The sequence below is a fragment of the Dendrobates tinctorius genome, unplaced genomic scaffold (assembly GCF_039654945.1).
Source record: "Dendrobates tinctorius isolate UK_male_01 unplaced genomic scaffold, ASM3965494v1 ptg000115l, whole genome shotgun sequence".
In the NCBI taxonomy this organism is placed as follows: Eukaryota; Metazoa; Chordata; class Amphibia; order Anura; family Dendrobatidae; genus Dendrobates; species Dendrobates tinctorius.
This window is the reverse complement of record NW_027361783.1, coordinates 23,986,584-24,014,316: the sequence shown is the minus strand read 5'-3', so window position 1 is coordinate 24,014,316 and position 27,733 is coordinate 23,986,584. Positions and strand designations below refer to the sequence as shown.

The 27,733-nt window shown below is 45.5% G+C and overlaps 1 protein-coding gene across 2 annotated transcripts; it reads right to left on the bottom strand.

Annotated features, from left to right (window-relative positions):
* Positions 1 to 8,323: 8,323 nt before the first annotated feature.
* CEP76 (centrosomal protein 76) lies at positions 8,324 to 27,721 on the bottom strand. Of its 2 annotated transcripts, none has more exons than XM_073590047.1 (12): positions 27,582 to 27,721; positions 23,195 to 23,350; positions 22,600 to 22,681; positions 22,142 to 22,366; positions 19,049 to 19,234; positions 17,244 to 17,341; positions 16,595 to 16,723; positions 15,720 to 15,908; positions 14,040 to 14,206; positions 13,578 to 13,911; positions 9,619 to 9,836; positions 8,324 to 8,621 (listed from the first exon to the last, which is right to left on the bottom strand). In XM_073590047.1, exons 1-12 carry the CDS (start codon positions 27,642 to 27,644, stop codon positions 8,483 to 8,485), a joined length of 1,986 nt encoding a protein of 661 aa, XP_073446148.1. In that variant the 5' UTR covers positions 27,645 to 27,721; the 3' UTR covers positions 8,324 to 8,482. The 2 variants fall into 2 exon arrangements, with proteins under 2 accessions (XP_073446148.1, XP_073446149.1); XM_073590048.1 differs by lacking the exon at positions 27,582 to 27,721 and adding an exon at positions 26,464 to 27,527.
* Between the last annotated feature and the right edge of the window lie 12 nt (positions 27,722 to 27,733).

Below are 27,733 nucleotides of genomic sequence, written 5' to 3'. Positions count from 1 at the left end.
CCTTCTACCAGATTGTTAATATGTTGAAGAGAATAGGTCCCAACACCGACCCCTGCGGTACCCCACTGGTTACAGCGGCCCAGTTAGAGAATATACCATTTATAACCACCCTCTGCCTTCTATCACTAAGCCAGTTACTTACCCATTTACACACATTTTCCCCCAGATCCAGCATTCTCATTTTGTGTACCAACCTCTTGTGTGGCACAGTATCAAATGCTTTGGAAAAATCAAGATATACCACATCCAATGACTCACATTTGGCCAGTCTATAGCTTACCTCTTCATAAAAACTGATTAGATTGGTTTGACAGGAGTGATTCCTCATAAACCCATGCTGATATGGCATTAAACAGTTATTCTCATTGAGATAATCCAGAATAGCATCCCTCAGAAACCCTTCAAATATTTTACCAACAATAGAGGTTAGACTTACTGGCCTATAATTTCCAGGTTCTCTTTTAGAGCCCTTTTTGAATATTGGTACCACATTTGCTATGCGCCAGTCCTGTGGAACAGACCCCATCGCTATAGAGTCTCTAAATATAAGAAATAATGGTTTGTCTATTACTTAGTTCTCTTAGTACTCGTGGGTGTATGCCATCCGGACCTGGAGATTTATCTATTTTAATCTTATTGAGCCGGATTTGCACTTCTTCTTGGGTTAAAAATTGTATCACTTTTCACTTTTATCACTATAATAAATAACTTTTGATTCCTGAAACGATAACACATGCCCAACCTATAGGCACCATGTCACCACCTTCACCAGTGCACCACCATGGTACAGTGTAGCTGGGAAGCAATTAGTGGTATTTCATGCAACCACAGAGTCTGGGCAGCTGAGAAATAGGCTGTCATTAGTTGGGTGTAAAACCCATAATAAGGCTTTGCTGTGTGCCCAAAAGCAAAAGGAATGCCTCAAAAATGCCCACAGTTGGGTGTGCCTTTGCTAAACCCGTTACACTGGACTGTCCAGGTAAAATCTGATTTATTGGTGTGTATGCATTGGCAAGTAGCCATATCCCCTTGCACACATGGTAATACGATGTGCTTGAACATTTATGAGCAGGGAAAGTACTGGTTCTTGTCCAGAGAGATAAGGAATCTGGCAGGTTTTGTATTTTGTTAATTTTTTTTTAACTTTTAGTATATAATTTTGTATTTTCTTGAATGGACCCAGCACAATCCGATGTGGATTTAGGTATATAACAGGCAGTGAGTATAAGAAGAATTGACACATCTGCAGAGGAGGCAGCCACTTGCATTAGGCTCGTGTGACAGAATAATTCTAGTCTTTATGGTAAAATCAAGCAGCACAATTATAGGACATTGCGCTCGGCTGCCATCTGTCAGATCACCAGCAGTAAACAGGAAAATCGTTTACTACAATTTTATTTCTTCTTCTTTAAGTCTCAAAAGGTGGTATATAAACCCTTATAGCAAAGTCTTTGAGGATATAAGATGAGCCAACAGGACTGAAGGTGAATGGAGTATAAGACAGGTTATAACAACAGAATTGTGAATATGACTGAATTAGAAGATCTTATGTAACAGAATAGAGAGTGCAGCTCTGGAGGTGAATATATAAGTAGAAGCAATGTCACAGCCCAAAGATTCAGTATATTATATGGAGCTACATCAGTACATTTTATTTTTTTTTATATTTTTTTTCTGAATATACACTACCGTTCAAAAGGTTAGTGTCACTTAGAAATTTCCTTATTTTTGAAAGAAAAGCAGTTTTTTCCAATGAAGCTAACATTAAATGATTCAGAAATACACTCTATACATTGTTAATGTGGTAAATGACTATTCTAGCTGCAAACGTCTGGTTTGTAATGCAATATGTGCATAGGAGTATGGAGGCCCACTCCCAACAACCATCACTCCAGTGTTCTTATGGTACTTTGTGTTTGCTGTGTAAGGGTACTGTTACACATAGCGATGTACCAGTGATCCCGACAACGATATGGATCGCTGGTGCATCGCTAAGTGGTCGCTAGTGAGCTGCCACACAGGCAGATCTCACCAGCGACATAGCAGGGGTCGGGAGTCGCTACTTACCTGTCAGATGAGGCAATCCTGATGTCCTCCCGCCCGCGTCCACACGTCGCTCGTCGTCGCCACAGGAAGCCCAGCAGGAATCGCCCAACGAGAAATGGCCCAGGCCGTTCTCTCGCGATCATTGATCCTCGCGGGGGAGCCGGTCAGAGGTAAGCATCACATGTAGCAATATCGCTGCTACGTCACAAAATCAGGGACGTTACAGCGATATTGCTAGCGATATCGCTACGTGTAACGGGCCCTTAAGAAGGCTAATGGATGGTTAGAATACCCTTGAAAACCTTTGTGCAAGTATGTTAGCACAGCTGAACAGTTTGGCTGATTATAGGCGCTATAAATCTGACCTTCCTTTGAGCTAGTTGAGGGTCTGGAGCATTACATTTGTTGGTTCCATTAATCTCTCAAAATGGCCAGAAAAAAAGAACTTTCATGTGAAACTCGACAGTATATTCTTGTTCTTAGAAATTAAGGCTACTCCATGCGAGAAATTGCCAAGAAACTGAAGATTTTCTACAACGGTGTGTACTACTCACTTCAGAGGAGAGCACAAACAGGCTCTAATCAGAGTAGAAAGAGAAGTGGGAGGCCCCACTGCACAACTGAGCACCAAGACAAGTACATTAGAGCCTGTAGTTTGAGAAATCGACGCCTCACAGGTCCTCAACTGGAAGCTTCATTAAATAGTACACACAAAACGCCAATGTCAACGTCTACAGTGAAGAGGCGACTCTTGGATGCTGGCCTTCAGGGCAGAGTGGCAAAGAAAAAGTCATATCTGAGACTGGCTAATAAAAGGAAATGATTAATATGGGCAAAAGAACCCAGACATTGGACAGAGGAAGATTGGAAAAAGTGTGATGGACAGACGAATCCAAGTTTGAGGTGTTTGGATCACACAGAACATTTGTGAGACGCAGAACACCTGAAAAGATGCTGGAAGAGTGCCCGACACCATCTGTCGAGCATGGTGGAGGTAATGTGATGGTCTGGGGTTGCTTTTGTGCTGGTAAAGTGGGAGATTTGTACAAGGTAAAAGGGATTTTGAATAAGGAAGGCTACCCATTTTGCAACGCCATGACATACCCTGTGGACAGCGCTTCATTGGAGCCAATTTCATCCTACAACAGGACAATGACCCAAAGCACACCTCCAAATTATGCAAGAACTATTTAGGGAAGAAGCAGGCAGCTGGTATTCTATCTGTAATGGAGTGGCCAGCGCAGTCACCAGATCTCAACCCCATTGAGCTGTTGTGGGAGCAGCTTGACCGTATGGTACGCAAAAAGTGCCCATCAAGCCAAACAAACTTGTGGGAGGAACTTCTGGAAGCATGGGGTGAATTTTCTCCAGATTACCTCAGCAAATTAACTGCTAGAATGCCAAAGGTCTGCAATGCTGGAATTGCTGCAAAGGGAGCATTCTTTGACAAAGCAAAGTTTGAAGGAGAAAATTGTTTCTAATAAAATCTTTTTTTCGCACCTTGTCAATGTCTGGACTAGATTTTAAATTCATTTGGCAACTCATTTGATTGTATGAGTTTTCATGGAAAACACAAAATTGTCTGGGTGACCCCAAACTTTGGAACGGTAGTGTACATCAGATTTGACATCCGACATGCGCTCAGTACAGCATGTGTACCGTCTGCCTGAGGCCACTCCGTCTGACAGACTCCAGGGAAATCCCAATACCCTTTAACCCCTGTACTGGGCTGTGGTTTTACAATAGCCTCACTGGAATGCTACCGTGGAATGACTGCTGTCCAGAGGTAGGAATGGTCGCCAAACAGGGTAAGAGCTGAGAGGTCACGTCAAGGATAAAATCAGGATAACTTCAGCTGGAAACACACACCCATACTAACGGCCCTCCAGGTCCCAGCCACTCCAACCTTAGTGGTTGTAGAGAGCCCGCCGTCCAGAGCTTCTGGTTCTGACATTTCTATCACCAGCGCCACCTGCATAGTGAATACAGCGGCGCCTGCTGATAGTAAAAGCTGCAGGAACAGGTTCAGGTGGAGATGTGACTGCATGGTCTAACAGCCCCTGAAACTGAGGTCGCGGATGATGCTTCATTTCATGGAGGGAAGTAGAGGCTACGGCAGTGACAGCAGCCTCTGCTCCCTGATGACACTTCGTTTGACAATCCCAGCATGCACTGGGATTCTCAAAGCATCATAAAAGAAGTAATAAATCAAAAATATCAGATAGTGTAGTCAGGGAAAATTATTAGAAAAAAAGATTACATTATGACATAAAATAAACATTTAGGTTTAAAATTAATTTGTGTTACGGACCACCCCTTCCATGGCTGTTCTGAGGAATGTTCTACTATACTGAAAGCACTTTGGCAAATCATCATGTAGCATGAAGAACAGGTGGCCTTACATTGTTCTGTTGAAAGATGGCTCCTGTGACACTTGCCAAATACCAAATCAATGTAACGCCGAGCTGTTAGGGTACCTAAAATGAAGACTGTTGGGGTCCAGCTGCAATACATTATGCCACCCCATAAAATACCGGGAATAGGATCACAGCTATGTCCCCTAGTGAAGGTCTCTTCATGAAATGTCCATGTGGTCTCTAGCCCAATCATCGGCTATAATTGCACACAAGACTAAAGTGTAGCTCATCGCTGAAAAGATTAGACCTCCATTCCAGCCCCCCATTGTTCTACTCCAACCTCAAGTCTTAAGGCCCAGTCACACTAAGCGATCTCGGTAGCGAGATCGCTGCTGAGTCACAACTTGTGACGTAACAGCGATCTCACCAGCGAGATCGCTGTGTGTGACAGCGATCAGCGAGCGGCCCCCCTGCCGGTATCGCTGGAAGAAACCTCTGGACATTTCTTTGGTCGCTGGTCTCCCGCTGGCCAGCACGCATCGCTGTGTGTGACATGCGGGAGACCAGCGATCAGGTGTAAAAAATACTAAAAAAAATAAAAAATATAGTTATTCTCACCTTCCGAAGTCCCGTTTAGCCATCCTGCCTATTGTAAGGGTTCCAATGGATTGTGATGAATAAGAAAATGCTCACACAAGAATTGAATTTACTAAATTGATTTACTTAATAAATGATAAGATCAAGTAATAAACAGTATAAAACTATAAATACATATGCATTAATCAGAAACAAGCATTATTCATACGTTACATTATTCAGATAGACGTCGACCAGTCATCCTCCAGGAGCCAAAAAGAGAGCGAGCACATGTGTCCTAGTTCTTTTAAATGTCCAGGTAAAAGGTGTGTCCAGCTACCATATGGGGAATGATGTCACAAGTCTATTGTCCATTGGCTATAAACACATCCCCTCAATACCTGTTTTAACCAGTATATAATACAGGAAGCTGGAGGAGGGGGCCTCATGTGTGCCACATGGCAGAAATACAGCAAGCTGGAGGAGGGGCTTCGGAGCACATGATAACATCCATGGGGAAAGTTAACACACCCAATCTAATTAGGGTAGTTGCCTTGAATATCAATGGTCCTTTGTTGATGGATAAACAAATGACCAGTAATTTACATTCCTTTATCTTAAGTTTCAGTGACCTTTTGCTTACCTCATCTCAGTGTATATTATATTAAACTGATTGAAACCATATAAAAATAACTCATAGTATACACGCAGTCATGCGCATAAGTGCGTCAAAACAACGCATTACTGTTCATGGGAACGCATTGGTACACAAAGAGATGCATACTTCAGAATGAGAGGGCCCAGGAAGTGTTAAATTAAACATTGTTTTTATTTTTGATAATTATTTTTTTTTCACAATCCCTGTCTGAGTTTTCATTATCACTTTATTTCAACATGTGTGTATTGTTGAGTGAAGTATTAACGGTTGTTACAGTCAAAGTGTTTAGTATTAAAGTTACAGTGAAGGTGTTAGTATTAAAGTCAAACATTACAGGTACATTTTACTTACTAGCAGCTTAAACCATTTCTTCTTGCCATGCCGCACGAAGAAAATATCCGAAACAAAGTAGGCAGCAAATTTATCCCTCATTTGGGCAACTTCCACTGTAGTCCTCAGAGGGTGATCTTGGTAATCCTGCAATGTGGTAGTAACAGGTTCCTCAAGTTCTAAGTGGTGTCGCTCTTTCACCAGGATGTAATTGTACAGAACAACACACGCTTTCACAACCTCATCAATTGTCTCAATTTTTAGATTGATGGCTCTTCCCAAAATGCGCCATTTAGATACTAGCAATCCAAAGGCACACTCCTCAGTTCTTCGTACCCTTGAGTACGGTTTTATTAGGTTGGCACACATTTGAAATGCCTCATCCCCAACCACAACAAAAAACGGCATTGGCGGTCCTTAGTGTTTGGAAAAGGTCGTGGCTCTGGAAAATTGAAATTATTCCCAAAGAAATGTTGGCCCATGTCAGAGATTTTGCAAGTCTGAGAATCATTTCCTCGTCCAAATGAGCCAACATCCACAGGGACAAATCGACAGTCAGCATTTGCAATCGCCATGAGTACAATCGAAAAGTATTTTTTGCAATTGAAATACTCTGGTCCACTTCCACCAGGTTTCATAATCCGAATGTGTTTGCTGTCCACAGCCCCCAAAACAGTTTGGAAAGTTATAAATCTCCTGGAATTTTTCTGTATTTTCCAGCTAGAGTTCAGTTGTGGGTAGGGGAAGGAATTCTTCACGCAGAACGTCACTTAAAGGAAGACAGGTGTCTGCAACAATCCCAGAAAGCGTGGGAACTCCAATCCGGAATTGAAAATGTAGAGATAATAAGGTCTCTTTGGTAGCCAGGAATCTGCTGAACAGAAAATGGGGGGAAAAAAAAAAATCAGTACATGGCTTTTAGAACAATCATATTAAGGACAGGTGTTTCTTTTTCAAAATTGCATACCTCAGGGTCACCAACTGACGTTCCTCATCAGGAATTGCTCCACGTAGCTGTGTGTCCTGCCTGGTGATGGATCCACGGACACGTAGCAGCAAGTCATTGAAGCTCTGTTCCGACATACTTGTATACTCGAAAAACTTCTCAGAAGGAAAAGACGAGGATTTCATCATTGCAGGGTGTCTATATATAGAAATACCATGAGACACGCCTACTGGGTGTCTGGTGTCAAGCAAACTACTGGAAAAGCATTGGAAATATTGAACACATGCGCATAAACAACGAAAACACATGCAAAAACGCATGAACACACACTGTTTTTTGTGTCATGCGTAAGATGATGCACAGAGGGAGAGTGTGAGTGAGAGTTTTTTTAGTCTATAAACTTTCCAAGCAATACATTTTTTTTTTCTGACCAAGAAAAATGGTCAAAATAACACAACCCTGTGATTTTCATTTTCGCTCCCCTTCTTACCAGATCCATAACGTTAATTTTTTAGTCAATATGGCTATGTGATGGTTTTGTTTTTTTTTATGTGGGAAGAGCTGTGCTTTGAAAACGGCCCATTGGTTTTATGATCCAGTGTACTGGAAAACGTGAAAAAAATTAAAAGTGCGGTGAAATGACAAAGAAATTGTATTGGAAATACCCATTTTTCGTGATCTGGGGCTGAGTGAGAGCTTATTTTTTGTGCGCCAAACTAATGTTTCTATTGTTACCATTTTGGGATAGATATGATGTTTTGATCACCAGTTATTGCATTTTATTGCAATGTTGCGGCGACCAAAAAAAGTTTGATTTTTTTTCTAGTTATGCCCTTTATGGATTGTTTTTATATTTTGATAGATCAGACATTTCTGAACGCAGGGATACCAAATATGTGTATTTTTATTTTTTTCATTTTGAATGGGGGAAAAGGAGGTTGGATTTGAACTTTTTTTTTTTTTTATATGCTTCAATAGTCCCCTTAGGAGACTTGATGCTGTGATCATCCGATCGCTTGCGCTAGACATAGCAGGGCTTCAGCCACATGAGATCTGCAATGACAAGCACGGGGCTCGATCATATGACAGGAAGGGCAGGTCTTATGAAGGCGTGATTGGCAGCGGCATTTAACGTGTTAACAGCCTCAGACGGATCGTGGATTTCACTTGCAGCTGTCAGGGGCACATAACAGTTGAACAAATCAACTGCAATGTGCCGTGAAAAATGCAGGCACAGCGCCTGAGCCTGCATCAACGGGAGGAGCACATAGTATGGCATATCTATACATCATAGGTCGTGAAGGGGGTTAGCATCAAGAAAGAAGTAGAAGGATCTTAGACACGACATAATATTAAATAGACCTTATTACGAGACACTTGTCCATTTTTATGTAGTGATAAATAAGAGACTTGTAGTGCCAAAATAGTTTATTATATAAAAGATTTCTCAGTAAGAAAATTTACATAATTTAAATTAAAACATACTTAAAAAAATACATGTTACAATTTTTGTACACACAGTTAGTGCGAGGAATTAAGCAGTACATTAGACCAGTGAAAAGGTGTCCATCATAAAACGGAGCGGTATTTACAGGCAAACATTATCCACACGGCACATGCCGACTCAGGGTATGTGAAGACACGCACTCGAACTGCAAGACGCATCTGATCTCCACGACAGCCAATAATATCATCACAGAAAGGGGATCTGTGCAAAAACATGGGAGAAAATCAATACATACAACAAGGACAAGTCAGTATGGAAGCTCAAGCAAAGTTTTGTGAACAATTCTCATGTGAAGTTAATGTAACATTTTAAATTTGGCCAACTCCTGATGAAGCCATGAGTGTGAAACATGCGTAGGATTGGGAGGGTGAGCCTCTACCTGCAAATGGACACAGGTCCTTTGATTTTCTTTTGACTTATGGATTAATATGTCAGGGTTACTTCACCTCTCTCTCAATCACTATTGTCTACTAGTACTTAACCATGTTATATATTAAAGAAGTCTTCTAGTTTCGGAAGTTTGCGTTACACACCCCTTGGGTTTCTAAAGATTTTTCTACATTGCTGAGGTCACGTTGAGCATGCTGCAACTAATAAATGAGCCCAAGTACAAAAGGGAAACAGGGTATTTCCCAGAAATGGATAACCTTTTTAAGTACCTTCAAATAATATTTTAAATTAGTTATAAATAAGACTAAAAGCATGATTATCACAGGTGAAGAATAAGGTCAATTTGATAATGTTACACGAGAAAATAGAAGCTATTGGATCTGATTCTTTCGACAACTTTCGAGGTATCTGGGACCTTTGGATTCAGGCACATAAAGACGATGATCTTTCCAAAATGATATCTTTATCTAATATATTGGCATGGTAGTAGCTCCTTACAATTAGAGACTGTGAAACAGGTACACTGGCGCCCCACATTTATGTATCCCGCATTATCGACACTCACTTTGAACCCCCCCACTTTCCCTCCCCATCCCATTAAGTTTAACTTGGTTGTGTTATAATTGTTTTTCTACACATATTCTAAGTGAAGATTTTGTAGTCAAGGATACCGTATGACCTTAAGTGCCTTTTTTTTCTATGTATTATCCCCTGCGAGGGGATCCTTGTACTTTAATATGAATGTATCTCATGTTAAATGATGCTTTCACTTCAATAAAACTGTTGAAACTAAAAGCATGATTATTACCGCAGACAAGTAGCAAATGCTCTTCTTGCATTTCGATGAACAAAGTGAATGGGAAAGCCTTTGAAAGTGTGTCCATCTGGCACTGCCCTCCTGATGGCATCCTGAAACTCCTCATTTCCTGCTGAGATTCCTGTGGTTCGCTCTATTTCATATGCAGCCAATGCAGGAGACAGTAAGTAAGACAGCTGATCATCCCAAACAGTGGCGAGACCTAGATCCTTTAGAGTAGAAATGAGACCAGAAGGGGCAAGTTTAGACTTGGGAGAAGAACCGGACATGCTCAGAATTCAGCATTTTACAGCATCGCTAATAAGGTTTGATAAAAAATAATACCCAAGTAATCGGTTGTATTTATGGATTTCTTCCATAGCCAGTGGAAATAATTTAGTTATTAATAAAAAGGACGAGGTACAACCTGTTCTTCTGACATACATCTTGTTACATACTTGAGCATTTTTTTGAGAGCTTTACTGGAAATATATGGGCACGTAGACAACTTAGGGTTTAACTCCCATTGTCAATAATGGGTCCCTATACTATCAGAAACTGTTTTTTCGGCACTGACCGTGCCAGTATGTAAGAATATGGTGCAATGACAGGAAGAATCCTAACACTCAGTTGTCAATTCATGCATTTCCAGAACAGAGTAAATGATCTAGAATTGTATAATTATTTGCTGGGGGATGGGGAGGGGTGAGCGACTTATAGATGGGCTTCTTTCAATGAGTAAAATTCATGAGAACAGAGGGTCGGTAGCAATATGGGGTTTGCTTCCTGAGATTAATTGCCATTAAACTCTTTACAGCACGGTAATAGGTTAACCATGATGCCTGTATGTTAGATGGCTGATATCGCATACTGTAGAGAAATGCATCTGAAAATAGTAAGCCCCACGTTAATTACCCTGATAGAGTATCGCGGGCGTTGCTGTTAGTCTAAGGCTACTTTCACACTAGCGTCGTGCACTGCACGTCGCAATGCGCCGTTTTGGAGAAAAAACGCATCCTGCAAAGTTGCCCGCAGGATGCGTTTTTTCTCCATAGACTAACATTAGCGACGCATTGCGACGTTTGGGCACACGTCGCATCCGTCGTGCGACGGATGCGCCGTGTTTTGGCGGCCGCGACGCACAAAAAAAGTTACATGTAACGTTTTTTTGTGCGTCGTCTCCGCCATTTTCGACCGCGCATGCGCGGCCGAAACTCCGCCCCCTCCTCCCCGGACATTACAATGGGGCAGCGGATGCGATGAAAAACTGCATCCGCTGCCCCCGTTGTGCGGCGCTTCCACACTATGCGTCGGTGCGCTGCAAAGTCGCATAGCAACATGCAGTGCACGACGCTAGTGTGAAAGTAGCCTTAGGAGTAAGGCAACTTGGGGCACAAACACTCTCCTCTGAGCTCGATAACATTGGAGACCACGTTACTGTACATCCATCCTAGATGTCCTGAATCCGACACTGTTCTTTTAAACTTCCTGGCCACTTGCAGACATGAGGTGTACCCCCACAACTTTACTTGCGCATGGGCAGATTTATTGGGGAAGGGAGGTGTGTAAGCAGTCCATGCTGTAAAAACCAGCACCTAACTTTGCATACCCAGAAAGGTGCAGAGCAGCACAGGATTTCAGAGGGCCAGGAACAATGTAGAGTCTTCCGAATTGTCAGTCAAGTTTGGAAAGACATAATTAAGTCAAAGTGCCCGAGTCTCCATAATAACAGATGGCTCCTTAAAGGGAATCTGTCACCCCTTTTTTGAGATATCATATAATGATATCATTCAATTGTGTGTCACATAAGGATTCTCTTAGTACTTTTGCTTCCCCCTGACCCCGCACTTTTCATGCATAAATACATTTTTTATATCAGTTCAGATGTATGTAAACTGCCACGGTCCGGTCCGCTGGGTGGGGCTTATTCACCTGCTCCCCCCCACCCTGTCTTGCTCTACACAAGAAGAAATGCATACAGCAAGACAGGGAGCAGGTGAATAAGCCCCGCCCAGCGGACCGGACTGCGGCAGTTTACATAACTGAATGATATCATTATATGATCTCAAAAAAGGGGTGACAGATTCCTTTTAAGGTAAATTTACATAGGATTATGAAGCATTGGAAATATTACAGATGGGCATCATTGTAACAGTGTATTGCGAAAGTATCCGGCCCCCTGGAACTTTTCAACCTTTTCCCACATATCATGCTTCAAACAAAGATAGCAAATGTAAATTTTTGGTGAAGAATCAACAAGTTGGACACAATTGTGAAGTTGAACGAAATTTATTGGTTATTTTAAATTTTTGTGGAAACGCAAAAACTGAAAAGTGGGGCGTGCAATATTATTCGGCCCCTTTACTTTCAGTGCAGCAAACTCACTCCAGAAGTTCATTGTGGATCTCTGACGGATCCAATGTTGTCCTAAATGACTAATGATGATAAATTTAATCCACCTGTGTGTAATCAAGTCTCCGTATAAATGCACCTGCTCTGTGATAGTGTCAGGGTTCTGTTTGAAGCACAGTGAGCATCATGAAGTCCAAGGAACACAACAGGCAGATCCGTGATACTGTTGTGGAGAAGTTTAAAGCGGGATTTGGATACAAAATGATTTCCAAAACTTTAAACATCCCAAGGAGCACTGTGCAAGGGATCATATTGAAATGGAAGGAGTATCATACCACTGTAAATCTACCAAGACCCGGCCGTCCCTCTAAATTTTCATCTCAAACAAGGAGAAGACTGATCAGAGATGCAGCCAAGAGGCCCATGATCACTCTGGATAAACTGCAGAGATCTACAGCTGAGGTGGGACAGTTGTACACTGCACAAATCTGGCCTTTATGGAAGAGTGGCAAGAAGAAAGCCATTTCTCAAAGATATCCATAAAAAGTGTAATTTTAAGTTTGCAACAAGCCACCTGGGAGACACACCAAACATGTGGAAGAAGGTGCTCTGGTCAAATGAAACCAAAATCGAAGTTTTTGGCAACAATGCCAAACGATATGTTTGGCGTAAAGGCAACACAGCTCATCACCCTGAACACACCATCCCCACTGTCAAACATGGTGGTGGCAGCACCATGGTTTGGGCCTGCTTTTCTTCAGCAGGGACAGGGAAGATGGTTAAAATTGATGGGAAGATGGATGGAGCCAAATACAGGACAATTTTTGAAGAAAACCTGCTGGAGTCTGCAAAAGACCTGAGACTGGGATGGAGATTTGTCTTCCAACAAGACAATGAACCCAAAACATAAAGCAAAATCTACAATGGAATGGTTCACAAATAAACGTATCCAGGTGTTAGAATGGCCAAGTCAAAGTCCAGACGTGAATCCAATCGAGAATCTGTGGAAAGAGCTGAAAACTGCTGTTCACAAACGATCTCCATCAAACCTCACTGAGCTCGAGATGTTTGCCAAGGAAGAATGGGCAAGAATTTCAGTCTCTCGATCTACAAAACTGATAGAGACAAACCCCAAGCGACTTGCAGCTGTAATCGCAGCAAAAGGTGGCGCAACAAAGTATTACGTTAAAAGGGGCTGAATAATATTGCACACTCCACTTCAGTTTTTGAATATCCACAAAAATATAAAATAACCAATAAGTTTTGTTCAACTTCACAACTGTGTCCCACTTGTTGATTCTTCACCAAAAATTTACATTTGTTATCTTTATGTTTGAAGCATGATATGTGGGAAAAGGTTGAAAAGTTCCAGGGAGCCGAATACTTTCGCAAGGCACTGTAGCCAATTACCATGCTGTATGGTGTGGATTGGAGAACCTAAATCCTCCCAAAAGTCTGGTGGGGCAATTATTTTTATTCTGGTTTGTCCCAGTATGACTGATAGATATAACGAGCTACATCCCCCATCTTACAGTAGTGCACCCACCTAATAAGCTAAAATATGCGACTTCAGGAGATAAGACAAACCAATATACGTGAAGTTAGGCAATGAACATTACCTTTCTGTGCTCGGTGACAAGAACGCGCAGCTGCAATTCAATCTCAGTACTTTCTGTAGCACCATCAAGTAGTGAGCTGCAGAGCGGAGGGAATGGAAGAAGGGATGTACTAGATCCCGGGGAACATATGGATTTAATGGCTTCTTCACTCATTGGTTTCCACCTGGATTCATCATTCAGATCGAACACACAGAAATCTACTGAATCTGATGGCTGGCTGTTGGCCAGGAACCGCTGATGGTTAAAAATGCAACCAATGGATTTATATGGGTACTGGGGCTTTGGCTGTTCCACCATAGGAGGGTCATCCGGGTTGATAGGCTTATGGACGTATCTGCAGATTGAGGAATAACACAAGAACTGCATGCTATAACATAATGTAGAAGCACAAATCTTATCTGCCCACGTAGCAAAACTAATTCATACACAAACTCAGAAGTACTTCAGGTCAAAACTACCAACCTTTGCCCTGTCAAACTCTCCCAGAAGGTAACAGCTCCATCCGTGCCATACGTCATCACCCATGTGTGGGCTATTCCTTTTCCTTTTGTACCAACACACACATAAGCATCTAACCCAAAACCAAGAAGAAGGCTGCAGAGGAGGGAGCAATGATCTTCACAGTCCCCCTAAAATAGATAATACAGGTTAGAATATGATAAATTGTGGACATATCGTAGAAGAGTAATATATGACCACTCTAACTAAAGACATTATTTGATTGATTTCCAGAGAGGTGCGATGTTCCGGACAGGAAGCTGGGAGCTATGATACACAAATCTCTCCATTAATGCCACAGGGGTAATTGATAAAAGTACATCTACAACATTCCCATAAACAATTAAACTGAAGGATATTATGCCCCAGGCACCCAGCAGAAAAACACGGATTTAAAAACATTTTTTTTTTCCAGCATGAACAGCTTTGCAAATCACTATCATGGGATTTGTTCTTACGTCTGTAAAAATGATAGCATGAAAAAGTCTTCTTGTCTTGGATTTATTTGCATGTGAAAATATAACATTTCTCCCCAGCTGCTGTCGTTGGAGAGTCGGGGGTCAACTCTACTGTACACGGCAAAATTAGGGGGTTTTTTTATGGCTAGAATTCCACAAAAAAATGCTGTAACAAGCGATCAACAAGTCACATCAATCCCAAAATGGTATCAATAAAAATGACGTCTTGCCCCGCAAAAAATCAGTCCTCACACAGCTCCATCAGCTGAACAATAAAAGCGGTTCAGGGCTTGGAAAATGGCATCACAACTCGATCATTTTTTTTGCAAACTTTTAATTTTTTTCACCACTAAAATAAAAAAAAAAAAACCTGGACATGATGGGTATCGCCGTAATTGCATTGATGAGCAGAATCAAATTGCCAGGTCATTTTTTCAGCTTTACTTCAAAATGTACACCGTAAAACAATTCCCAAAAAATATCGTCAAAATTGCGCTTTTTTTCCCCCCCACAATTTCATCCCCACTTGGAATTTTTTTTCCTGTTTTCCAGTACTCAATGTGGTAAAATTAATAGTCTCGTTCAAAAGTACAAGTTATTTCTCTGGGAAGAAGGGGAGGAAAAAAATAAAATGGATATTAGCACCGTCGTCAGGGGTTTATGGGGGGGGGGGGGCTCGCAGGCAATTCCTTATTATTGTATTGGTTAGTCCACTTAAGGGACTTGAACCTGGAATTGTTCTGATTGCTTGTACTATATACTGCAATACCACAGCACTGTTGTACATAGCAAAAATCACGGTCTCCCATGAACTCCAATCACAGACACAGGCACATGAGCAGACCCCTCACCTTTCATGGCAACCCATCAGCATCCCGTGATGGTGGGGCAGTTATAACAGCAAGCTGTAAATGCTCTAGGCACGGCTGTTAGGGGCAGAGGATGGCTGAAGATTCCAGCCATCATCTGTAGGCAAAGATACCGGCTCAATACTTGAGCTTGCGTCAAAGTCAGGAAGCCGGCACTTGATGCACATGATGCAACTGTACGGAATTTGCTGGTATGAGGTGCAAAGGCAGGATAAATCTTTCAAAAACACATGAACCTGCTGGAATAGTAAGGTTCAGATGAGATTTAAGAATACAATACAATATTATAAAAATGGGAAGACAGAATTATAGAATACCTTATTTCTACAGAGAAATGCCAGCATCGTGCACCACTGTTCTTGTTTACCACCTCCACCAACAACTGGGACTTTTTCGTAGCCAAGGACATTTACAAAACGTGCCGCTTGTCGGGGTGTGTCCAGCAGACGCCCAGCTCTAAGAGGGCATACATAGCAGCACACGGGACGGTTCAGTCCATTTTCATCCTGAGAGATAAAAGTAATATAATAAGTGGTTAGGTTTTATCAAATACATTTAAAGGAGTTCTCAGTTTTCTGGAAAGTGACCCCCAATGCTGTAGTATACCCCCAAACAACAAGACACAGCAGGTACTCATCCTCATCGGGTACAGGGCCAGCCCTCTACCAGCATTTAGGTTGTCACCTGCAATGTCACATCGACAGTGAGCGTCACTGCTGTAGCTAAATCACGGGGCTCAGCGGAGGCGCTGCAATAGATGGCACAATCCGCTCAACGCAGTGATTGACTTACAGCGTTGAGGCGCACAGTCAATGTGACAATCGCCAATAACCAAGACCAAAGCAGCATCATTGCTGGACCAAAGGATGGAGAGTACCTGCTGAGATTGTTATTTTTGGTGTCTTACAGTGTTTGGAATTGGGAACACTTCTGTACCGAGAGATCACAATGACCGTGCATCTTTGGAGCTTCTATACCACAGCTGAAATCCCTACAGGAAAGAATATTTCACTGACGAGCACAATTAATTAAAAGCCAAAGGGTATTACTACTGCGTGATGGGACAAGAAGGCAAATTATTTAAGTGTATGGCTCCCTAAAGAACGCTCCCTGATTCCAGCAATAGATAACCAAAAATGAAGATTCACAAAACACAATGTTTCCAACTGAAATAATAAATTGTCTGCTAAACCTGGGCGAAGATCTTCACAAGTCTGGAATTGTGGGATGGACGAATTTGCAGATATTCTCTCCACCACTGTTTTGCATAGACCAAAAACAATCGTTCCTTCTCTGCTGTCTTCTGTCGCTCCAGTGTCAGCTGCAATAAAAGAAATGTAACTAGATAAGGAGCCGATTCCTTCATATATACAGAAGTTTTTATTAGAACAAACAAGAATCTTAAGAAGGAACAGGCTATTGGAAGCCAATGAATGCAGTCATTAGTTAGGAACAGAAGTGATAACTTACATTACTGCAGCATTAGAGCAAAGTCAAACGGAGTGAGCACATTATGGCCACTAGAGTGGCGCTATGTGCCCCCAGTAGGTCACTGCAGTAGTGCTATTTGCCCCCCCTAGGTAGATCACTAGAGTGGCGCTATATGCCCCAGTTGGTCACTGCAGTAGTGCTACTTGCCCCCCCTAGGTAGATCACTAGAGTGGCGCTATATGCCCCCAGTAGGTCACTGCAGTGGCGCTATGTGCCCCCCAGTAAGTAGATCACCTGAGTGGCGATATGTGCCCCCAGTAGGTAGATCACAGCAGCGGTGCTATGTGCCCCAGCAGGTCACTGCAGCAGCGCTATGTGCCCCAATAAGTAACTTTAGCAGCGCTATATACCTGAGTGTTAACAATCTCTGGAGATAATGTTCGAGACAGAGGTGGATAAAGTTCAAGCTTAACATTTAAAACTCCAACAGGAATTTTACACTCCGCACCTGAAAAATAAATAGCACAATAAAGTAAATCACAAATAAAAAAAACCTCCACAATGCAGCTTACAAAACTAACTTTAAAAACAAAACTATTCTAAGTTTAATGCACTGTATTAAATCAATACAGAACCCCATATAAAATAAAAATGGTGTATATGGACCTCCCGCAGTGGCAAGGGTCCAGCAATGTCGGAGCTGCTGCTCCTGGTAGTTACATCACAACTGTTCTGTCCGATATCGGTTGCAGCTCATCCATATTCCAGCAGAGCGGCTCATTGGCAGCAGCCCTGACATTACTGAAACAGCGTCGCTGCAGGAGGGGAGTACACATGATTTTTTAATCTTGATTTAGGTTCTGACCTGATTAAGGTGAGGTTGTCCAGCAGTGACGCACAGACTACATTACAACATTAGCTCGATTATGCCTTTCTTCTCACCACCCCCTTATTACATCCCACTCTGATTTGGAGAAAGCAGGAGGGTGCAGCCTGTAAACAGTTTTCTGCACAGCGGCCCCTGGCTAACGGCGTGTGCAGAGAATTACAAACAGGACTATTCGGGTGCACAAATGCTATCCATATGCCACTAATTTGTGTGATGGGAAACAAACCATAAAAGAATAAATATTCATAACTCGGCACTTAACCACAGAACAAAAAAAAAGCCAAAACCTCTCCCCAAAAACTAACACTAATAGGGCACCCTACAGAGAAAACGCCATAAAGCTTAGAAGCCAAATTGTAAAATAAGTAGAATGTTCAGTAAGGTAAGAAGTCATTAATGAAAGGGACACCACCAATGCGAAGAGTTTGGGCGCAGGCGGCCATTTGAGCTGCCCTTCTCTCAGCTACACTTGTAAGTGCATTCTGTTTTTATTTTCTTTGATTTAGTCAGTGAAATGACCACAGTGTGAATGTGCTTCTACACATTGCAGGTATACCAACTTGTGTTCCAGCTCACAGCTTTGATTTTGCTGTAGTTTCTTGTACTTTATACAAACAGGGGCATGGCTCCTTCTTTCATTTCATCTATATAGCTTCCCACAGGCAGGTGTCTGAATAGTCGGGTCTGGGTCCTGCTCTGCCCTTAGCTATATTAAAGGACGGCTGACACAAGGAGAGGTTTTAATACTAGGACCAGCACCATCCTGATTGGGCACACCTTGTCACGACGGAATTGATTTCACGATTTTTTTTTTAAATCAAAATAGTGTGAACTAAGAACACTATGTTATTTACATGTACTATTTCGATTTAATTACTACAGGGTATATGCTCATTGTGGGGTTTTTTTCCCTCCTGGTTTTTGCCTGTGACGTGACCACAGTATGAAAAGGCTCCTCCACACTGCATGTATACCAACGTATGCACGAATGTGTGAATGTAGAAGAGCCATCAGGGGCAGCTCTGAGGGGCTTGTAACATTTCTGCAAGGTACTCAGCTGGACAAAGGATTTACAGAACATATGCAAAATGCTTTTTCAAAGATGACTATTTAGAAAGTTATTTAGCTTTGCATTTAAGAATCAAATAGAGAAATAATCTTCATGCAGGTGTCCACAGCCTCACACATCAGGATGCTCTTTTCAGATTTCTGGAGTTATAATCATTACACAAGTCCACAATGTGCTCTAATATCCCATAAGAACATACAAGGCTAATTACCAGGTTTGGTTATAATCAGATTTACAAAAAACAACAATGGCCTCACCTACACCTTGGAGCTCCACAGCAAGACTTGTCACTCCTCTATCCACTCCCAACACAGAGCGCCACTCAAGAAAGTGGGATGCCACCAACGTGGTTTCTCCAGACATGTCTGTCTTGATGAGCACCAGCTGGATAGGATCACAGACTGACAGAAGGGTGGTGGCATCTGCCATTCTGCTGCCATCACCTAGGTAAAGGCATGTGCTTAGTAGATCTATAGTAGATACAGGGATGAGCATATTCTATAGCACAGCTGATTAAAATATATTAATGAATTAACACAATAAATATGTGAAACACAATGGTACTGATAATGCTACCTTACAAATAATGGTAGACCTGACACCCCTCCTGGCAGATCAGCAAATTAAGGTAGCGCCCCAGAGGACATCCCTTCTGCTTCAAGTGATTTTATTTCCAGATCCAAAATAGTAGGGACATGCTGAGTGAGTCAACAAGGCTTATAGTCTGAGGTTGTCTACCCACGAAGATGCCAGCCTCGGACTATAAGCCTTCTAGACTCAATCAGCACGTCTCAACACCTATAGTTACATGTCTTATGAAGGTTATATCAACCAAAACATTGATGGGACCTATTACCACTTAAGGCCCTGTTACACATACCGATGTCCCAGCGATCCCACCAACGATCCGACATGGATGGGATCGCTGGGACATCGTTAGGCAGCCCCTCCAGCGATCAGGACCAGCGAGCGAGCTGGTGTCTAAGGTATACAGCGGGTATCTAAGAGCCGCACGGCTCTTAGTTACCCGATGTTTACGTTGGATACCAGCGTCGCTGATCTCTAGCTGCCACACGCAGCGATGTGTGCTGGCCAGCGGGAGACCAACGATCAAAAAATGGCCTAGGACGATCCTGCACGATCAGCGATACCCGGCAGGTGGGCCGGTCGCTGATCCCCGTCACACACAGCGATATCGCTGGAGAGATCGCTGATGCGTCACAAAATCAGCGATCTCGCTAGCCATCTCGCTGTGTGTGACGGGGCCCTTACTGTGAGGTGGACAATTTGGGATATGGAAATCTATAGATTAATCACTAGAAGTCTTGGGTCACACGACCGAATGCTCTCAATCTGTGAAAAACGGTCAGATTATGCTAATTAGATTGTTATTAAAATGGGAAACATTTTGAATGTGAAAAAAAAAAAAAAATCACCATCTTCTCCATTCTGTCAATTTGTGAAAGTCAGACTGTACTCAGATGTTATCAGAATGCTTTCCTATTTTTATTTTCATGGACCCATAATAATTGAATGGGAAAGTGTGATCCGAATTACTGGAGGCAAATCAGGCATGATGCGATTTTTTTCCTTGGACATGTGCACGGCCCCATAAAATAACATTGGTCCAAGTGCGATATGATGTTTTGATGGATCGAACTTGGACCAAAACTACGGTCATCTGCACGAACACAAAGCAAAAAATAATGTCCTCTGGGGCGCAGTCACTCATTTGTTTATATGTCTTCTGATTGGAGGCGTCAGATGGTCGCTTGCACAGGACTGAGAAAGTTGTCCTGCCTAAGTCTTGTCTTCTGTCATTGACCTCACCTGACAGGGCCGTTTTTCTTTTACAAGTATTCCCCATGAAATAACAATTCAAGAGAGTCTGTCTAATAACTCTACACTATACTCTTCCTCCGCTACTCCTACCAGAAATGTATGAATGAACTGAAGAGTGAATGTTCTCAATTAGTGGAGTCCCTGCACACTTGTAACGTCCCATCAGTGATGACAGCATCACATCGTGTAGGGACGTGCCCCTCGAATCAGAGGAATGGTAACACTCAGAGGTCAATTTATTTTTTTTCTCGGAGTAATAAGAGAAACAACACAATGAAAACTGTAATGAGAAAAGATAATTTAGGCAATAGTCACAAGACTTTTACAAGCAGAACCCACTTCAGGAAGCACTGCTTTTTAGGAGATAGCATTTCGGGTAAGTAGAACGCTTCAAAACACTAACAGCCTTATATTCAACCTAATCGTTCAGCTAATTAATGGGAAATGCAAGAATTTGCCACAACAGACTTGTCAGGGGCGGTGACAGCTCCTCACATACAATGGTCTGTTAGTGGGGACAAGTGAGGAGCAACAGACAGAACTTTAAATTGCAAACTACAGTTTCCAGGAGGCCATGAACTTTTATGTACCGTATTTTTCGGACAATAAGACTCTACTGTAAGATGCACTTTTTTCCTCCAAAATCGTGGAGGAAAATGGGGGGTGCGTCTTATAGTCTGGATGTACCGGCTCTGGCTGTGGTAGGGAGGTGAGGGAACGGCATCAGCGGAGCAGCAGGTCACAGGAGGCAGGAGCCAGCGGCTTCGGCTAACTCCTGTGCTTGCTGCTGAAGAGAAATGAATATTCACTGCATTCCATGCCCATGGGCGTGAAGGGCAATGAATACTAATTTATCTTAAGTAGCGGGACACATGACCGCAGGCAGCAGCAGGAAGCCGGTGGCTGACACTGCGCAATACTGAAGGGCAATGAATACTTACTGGCTACTGCTCTCTGCAATGAACAGTCCCGGTGAGTATTCCGGCAGCTGTGCTCTGCTTGTGGGCAGTGCATGACATCCCTACCATGCGCTGCTTACAAGCATAAAGCGGTTGCTGGCACCGGAGCAGGACGCTGCGAGGGTGCGGAGGAAGGTAAGTGTAATGGTTTGGGGTTTTTTTTAATGTTTTCTGAAGGAGCCATGCTTACCAGGATGGGGGTGGGGCCAATCATAGAAGACTAGGGATGGGGCCATGCATACTCGGATGAGATGTGGGCCCTGCATACTAGTATAGGGATGAGGGCGATCATTCCTGCCAGGATAGGGTTGAGGGATCCATGCATACCAGGATAGGGTTGAGGGATCCATGCATACCAGGGCAGGGATGAGGAGACCATTTATACCGGGATAAGGGATATTACGTATAGAATTGACCACATTTTTTGCTTCAATTTTTTTTCCTACTTTCTTCTCTAAAACCTAGGTGCATCTTATAGTCTGAACAATACGGTATTCTACACATATATGCAGAATGGCATGATTATAAAACATTTAACGCTGCACTAACCTAAGCTGTCCTTATGGAGCTCCAGCAAGAAGCCATCCTGGAAGTCTGGTTCACAGGCACAAGGGACGGGGTGGGAACGAAAACGTTGATTCCTAAAATGCAGACTGAGGGTAAATGTGGAGCACACCTGGCCTGGAAGTGGGTCCAACTCCTGAAGATGTTCCAGAAACGCTTTTCCTCCCAAGACATGAAGATGAAGATATCTCCGTGATGGGTCTATACGGACTATGGACAAATGCAATGTATTAGGGGAGAGATCCTTTAGGATAAAAGCTTGCAAAGAAACATCTGATTAATGTAACAAAAACAACACATCATGTAAGATGAGGGCACTATTTTCATGATGCAAGGCCAACTTCTGGTAGAGCTAACTGTACAATGCCTGAACAATCCTGTGTATGGGATGTCATTCAATGAAATACTAGCCCATGATTGCTACTCTTATGGCATTCACCTACCCTTCTTTAGTGTTCTCAATTCTTTATCAAGAAAATGTGTTAGTGGTTTGGGTGTAGAGGTAAGCTCTCGCGAGAAACCATCCTGTAAAAAATATATTTATATTTTAAAAACTTTCCCAAATATATCTCCATCAAAGGGATTACACTTATGTGGCATGTTTTAGACCAAAAACAAAACGATTGGTAAATGGATTTTTTGGAATAGTATCCACATAAAATATAGCCCTGAAGAGAGAGAAAGAAAAATAGGAAGAGGGAGATATATTGTTATAGCAAAAATAATTTACTCAACATTTAAATATAGAAAATATATATATTTAGTGTACAGTCTGCTAAAAGGATATATTGAGATCAGATACAAGTGGACAAATATATTTTATTTAGAAGTAAAACCCCTTTAAATGCTTCTACCCTACACAAATATTGCCAGCACATAAGGATGATCAAATGCTAATAACCCCAAGCCTGGGCCAATAATACTAATGCCCTATAAAAAAACATTTGTAAAGGTTAGCAAAAGTTATATTAAAAGTGGTTTCTTTTTACTACACAATGAACAACGTTTATAAAGAAGCAGGACCCCCCCCCCCCTTACCTCTGGGAAATGCATGTCATTCATTACATCATCGATAACTCCTCTCCTCCGTAAGGCTTTCATGAGGTCTTCTTCTGACAGGTGATGGCTCTCGTCCCTTAAGTCATCCTTTAACGTCTCTGTAAGCACCTCACGGATTCTGCTATTAACGTTCATCTAAATGGCGGATGGAAAAAGTAAATGTAGGAGGAGGAGCTGCAGACACTATGGTGGGCTATAAGAAAAGGAGAGCAGTGGTTATGAGAGCGGATCAGCCCCAATGTTTCCAGCAGCTGTCAGACACAGCTGGGAGCAGACAGAGGCGATTTATTACCACTCCTGCCTTAAGGGGGTTTTACACATAGCGATATCGCTATAACGTCACCAATTTTGTGACATTATAGCGATATCACTATGTGTGATACTTACCTCCGACCGGCTCCCCCGCTGCCCATCGCTGATCGCGCGAGAATGTCCGGCTCCATTTCTCGTCGTCGGCTTCCTGCAGGCGCCGACGAGCAACGCGTGGACGCGGGGCGGGAGGACGTCAGGATCGCTGTGTGTGAAAGGTATTGTGCGCTGCGTCGCTGCTGCATTGCTATGAGGTCTGCCTGTGTGACAGCTCACTAGCGATCATTTAGCGATGCTAAATGTAAAGGGGCCATTATGTTACTGGCTACTTAGTGCTCAACAAGCTTTATGCAGGGAATGCAGCGATCCTTTAAGACCCGGTGATTACATGGTGGTCAGATCTATGCGGGCATAACAGAGCTGCTAACATGCTAACAGTGCCAACTGCGAGAAGACACAGCACGGACAGTGACGCCTGGCACAGCAGGGGGCTACCCTCACCTATAACTGGGGCTTCTATGGGTGCATTCGCTACAATATAAAAAAAAAAAAACAGAAGGAAAAAAATATATATTCCTTAGAGATCTTTGATGATCTATTGGGGGATAAATAATGTAAAAAATATACACATAAAACACTGAAAAAAATAACAAATAAGTAATAAGACTGTAAAAGATATTAATTTTATTTAAAATACATTTATTAAACCCCATAACCAATAACCTGTACACATTAGGCATCCACCCGACCAGAATTATGTGGAGAATTCGTTAAACCGATTAGTTAATAAGAAAAGTAAATAGTAAAAATTTAAACCAAAAAACCCCAGAAATGAATTTTTGTTATAATTGCTTTGCAAAATATATTAGACAAGTTATACATAAATATGTTCCCGAAACATCACTAAAATGCACAATGTTTACAGGCTGTAACCATGGAAACACATGGGCCTGCAGACGAGCTGCAGACACAAGCTCAGTTGTCCTCCTGCTCCCATCCCAGAGCGCGCTGCTCCCCGGTGGGGTTCGTGCCCTCCTCACCGCAGAGCTGCTCCCTGGTGGGGGTCGTGTTCTCACCGCACTTACCCCGCACAGCTGCTCCCCGGAGGGGGTCGTGTTCTCACCGCACAGCTGCTCCACGGTGGGGGTCGTGTTCTCACCGCACTTACCCCGCACAGCTGCTCCCCGGAGGGGGTCGTGTTCTCACCGCACTTACCCCGCACAGCTGCTCCCCGGAGGGGGTCGTGTTCTCACCGCACTTACCCCGCACAGCTGCTCCCCGGAGGGGGTCGTGTTCTCACCGCACTTACCCCGCACAGCTGCTCCCCGGAGGGGGTCGTGTTCTCACCGCACTTACCCCGCACAGCTGCTCCCCGGAGGGGGTCGTGTTCTCACCGCACTTACCCCGCACAGCTGCTCCCCGGAGGGGGTCGTGTTCTCACCGCACTTACCCCGCACAGCTGCTCCCCGGAGGGGGTCGTGTTCTCACCGCACAGCTGCTCCCCGGAGGGAGTCGTGTCCTCCCCGCACAGCTGCTCCCCGGTGGGGGTCGTGTTCTCACCGCACTTACCCCGCACAGCTGCTCCCCGGAGGGGGTCGTGTTCTCACCGCATTTACCCCGCACAGCTGCTCCCCGGAGGGAGTCGTTTCCTCCCCGCACAGCTGCTCCCCGGAGGGGGTCGTGTTCTCACCGCACAGCTGCTCCCCGGAGGGGGTCGTGTTCTCACCGCACTTACCCCGCACAGCTGCTCCCCGGAGGGGGTCGTGTTCTCACCGCACTTACCCCGCAGAGCTGCTCCCCGGTGGGGGTCGTGCCCTCCTCACCGCACAGCTGCTCCCCGGTGGGGGTCGTGTTCTCACCGCACTTACCCCGCACAGCTGCTCCACGGTGGGGGTCGTGCCCTCCTCACCGCACAGCTGCTCCCTGGTGGGGGTCGTGTTCTCACCGCACTTACCCCGCACAGCTGCTCCCCGGAAGGAGTCATGTCCTCCCCGCACAGCTGCTCCCCGGTGGGTGTCGTGCCCTCCTCACCGCACAGCTGCTCCCCGGTGGGGGTCGTGTTCTCACCGCACTTACCCCCGCACAGCTGCTCCCCGGTGGGGGTCGTGTTCTCACCGCACTTACCCCCGCACAGCTGCTCCCCGGTGGGGGTCGTTTTCTCACCGCACAGCTGCTCCCCGGTGGGGGGGTCGTTTTCTCACCGCACTTACCCCCGCACAGCTGCTCCCCGGAGGGGGTCGTGTTCTCACCGCATTTACCCCGCACAGCTGCTCCCCGGAGGGAGTCGTGCCCTCCTCAGCGCACAGCTGCTCCCCGGTGGGGGTCGTGCCCTCCTCAGCGCACAGCTGCTCCCCGGTGGGGGTCGTGCCCTCCTCCCTGCACAGCTGCTCCCCGGTGGGGGTCGTTTTCTCACCGCACTTACCCCCACACAGCTGCTCCCCAGAGGGAGTCGTGTCCTCCCCGCACAGCTGCTCCCCGGTGGGGGTCGTGCCCTCACCACACTTACCCCGCACAGCTGCTCCCCGGAGGGAGTCGTGTCCTCCCCGCACAGCTGCTCCCCGGTGGGGGTCGTACCCTCCTCAGCGGGGGTGGTGCCCTCCTCAGCGCACAGCTGCTCCCCGATGGGGGTCGTGCCCTCCTCAGCGCACAGCTGCTCCCCGGTGGGGGTCGTTTTCTCACCGCACTTACCCCCGCACAGCTGCTCCCCGGTGGGGGTCGTGCCCTCCTCACCGCACAGCTGCTCCCCGGAGGGGGTCGTGTTCTCACCGCATTTACCCCGCACAGCTGCTCCCCGGAGGGAGTCGTGCCCTCCTCAGCGCACAGCTGCTCCCCGGTGGGGGTCGTGCCCTCCTCAGCGCACAGCTGCTCCCCGGTGGGGGTCGTGCCCTCCTCAGCGCACAGCTGCTCCCCGGTGGGGGTCGTTTTCTCACCGCACTTACCCCCGCACAGCTGCTCCCCAGAGGGAGTCGTGTCCTCCCCGCACAGCTGCTCCCCGGTGGGGGTCGTGCCCTCACCACACTTACCCCGCACAGCTGCTCCCCGGAGGGAGTCGTGTCCTCCCCGCACAGCTGCTCCCCGGTGGGGGTCGTACCCTCCTCAGCGGGGGTGGTGCCCTCCTCAGCGCACAGCTGCTCCCCGGTGGGGGTCGTGCCCTCCTCAGCGCACAGCTGCTCCCCGGTGGGGGTCGTTTTCTCACCGCACTTACCCCCGCACAGCTGCTCCCCGGTGGGGGTCGTGCCCTCCTCACCGCACAGCTGCTCCCCGGAGGGGGTCGTGTTCTCACCGCATTTACCCCGCACAGCTGCTCCCCGGAGGGAGTCGTGCCCTCCTCAGCGCACAGCTGCTCCCCGGTGGGGGTCGTGCCCTCCTCAGCGCACAGCTGCTCCCCGGTGGGGGTCGTGCCCTCCTCAGCGCACAGCTGCTCCCCGGTGGGGGTCGTTTTCTCACCGCACTTACCCCCGCACAGCTGCTCCCCAGAGGGAGTCGTGTCCTCCCCGCACAGCTGCTCCCCGGTGGGGGTCGTGCCCTCACCACACTTACCCCGCACAGCTGCTCCCCGGAGGGAGTCGTGTCCTCCCCGCACAGCTGCTCCCCGGTGGGGGTCGTACCCTCCTCAGCGGGGGTGGTGCCCTCCTCAGCGCACAGCTGCTCCCCGGTGGGGGTCGTGCCCTCCTCAGCGCACAGCTGCTCCCCGGTGGGGGTCGTTTTCTCACCGCACTTACCCCCGCACAGCTGCTCCCCGGTGGGGGTCGTGCCCTCCTCACCGCACAGCTGCTCCCCGGAGGGGGTCGTGTTCTCACCGCATTTACCCCGCACAGCTGCTCCCCGGAGGGAGTCGTGCCCTCCTCAGCGCACAGCTGCTCCCCGGTGGGGGTCGTGCCCTCCTCAGCGCACAGCTGCTCCCCGGTGGGGGTCGTGCCCTCCTCAGCGCACAGCTGCTCCCCGGTGGGGGTCGTTTTCTCACCGCACTTACCCCCGCACAGCTGCTCCCCAGAGGGAGTCGTGTTCTCCCCGCACAGCTGCTCCCCGGTGGGGGTCGTGCCCTCACCACACTTACCCCGCTCAGCTGCTCCCGGATGACCTGCCTCAGCTCCGCGGCGCCCTCTGGCGGAAGAGACATCTGTGCAGATACTGGTCAGATGTGACAGCAGCTCCCTCCGTGCACCCACATACGGAGCCCGCACGTACTACGCGACCTCTCCGAGCGGC

What these genes read in the sequence shown, in the direction of transcription:
- CEP76 (XM_073590047.1), bottom strand. Translation starts at nt 27,644, where the DNA reads ATGTCTCTTCCGCCAGAGGGCGCCGCGGAGCTGAGGCAGGTCATCCGG. An exon ending in GAGAGTTTGACAGGGCAAAG is followed by an intron (nt 13,912 to 14,039) that starts GTTGGTAGTTTT and finishes CTCAATCTGCAG; the next exon opens with ATACGTCCATAAGCCTATCA. An exon ending in GCATTTGCTACTTGTCTGCG is followed by an intron (nt 8,622 to 9,618) that starts GTAATAATCATG and finishes GTTTTTGCACAG; the next exon opens with ATCCCCTTTCTGTGATGATA.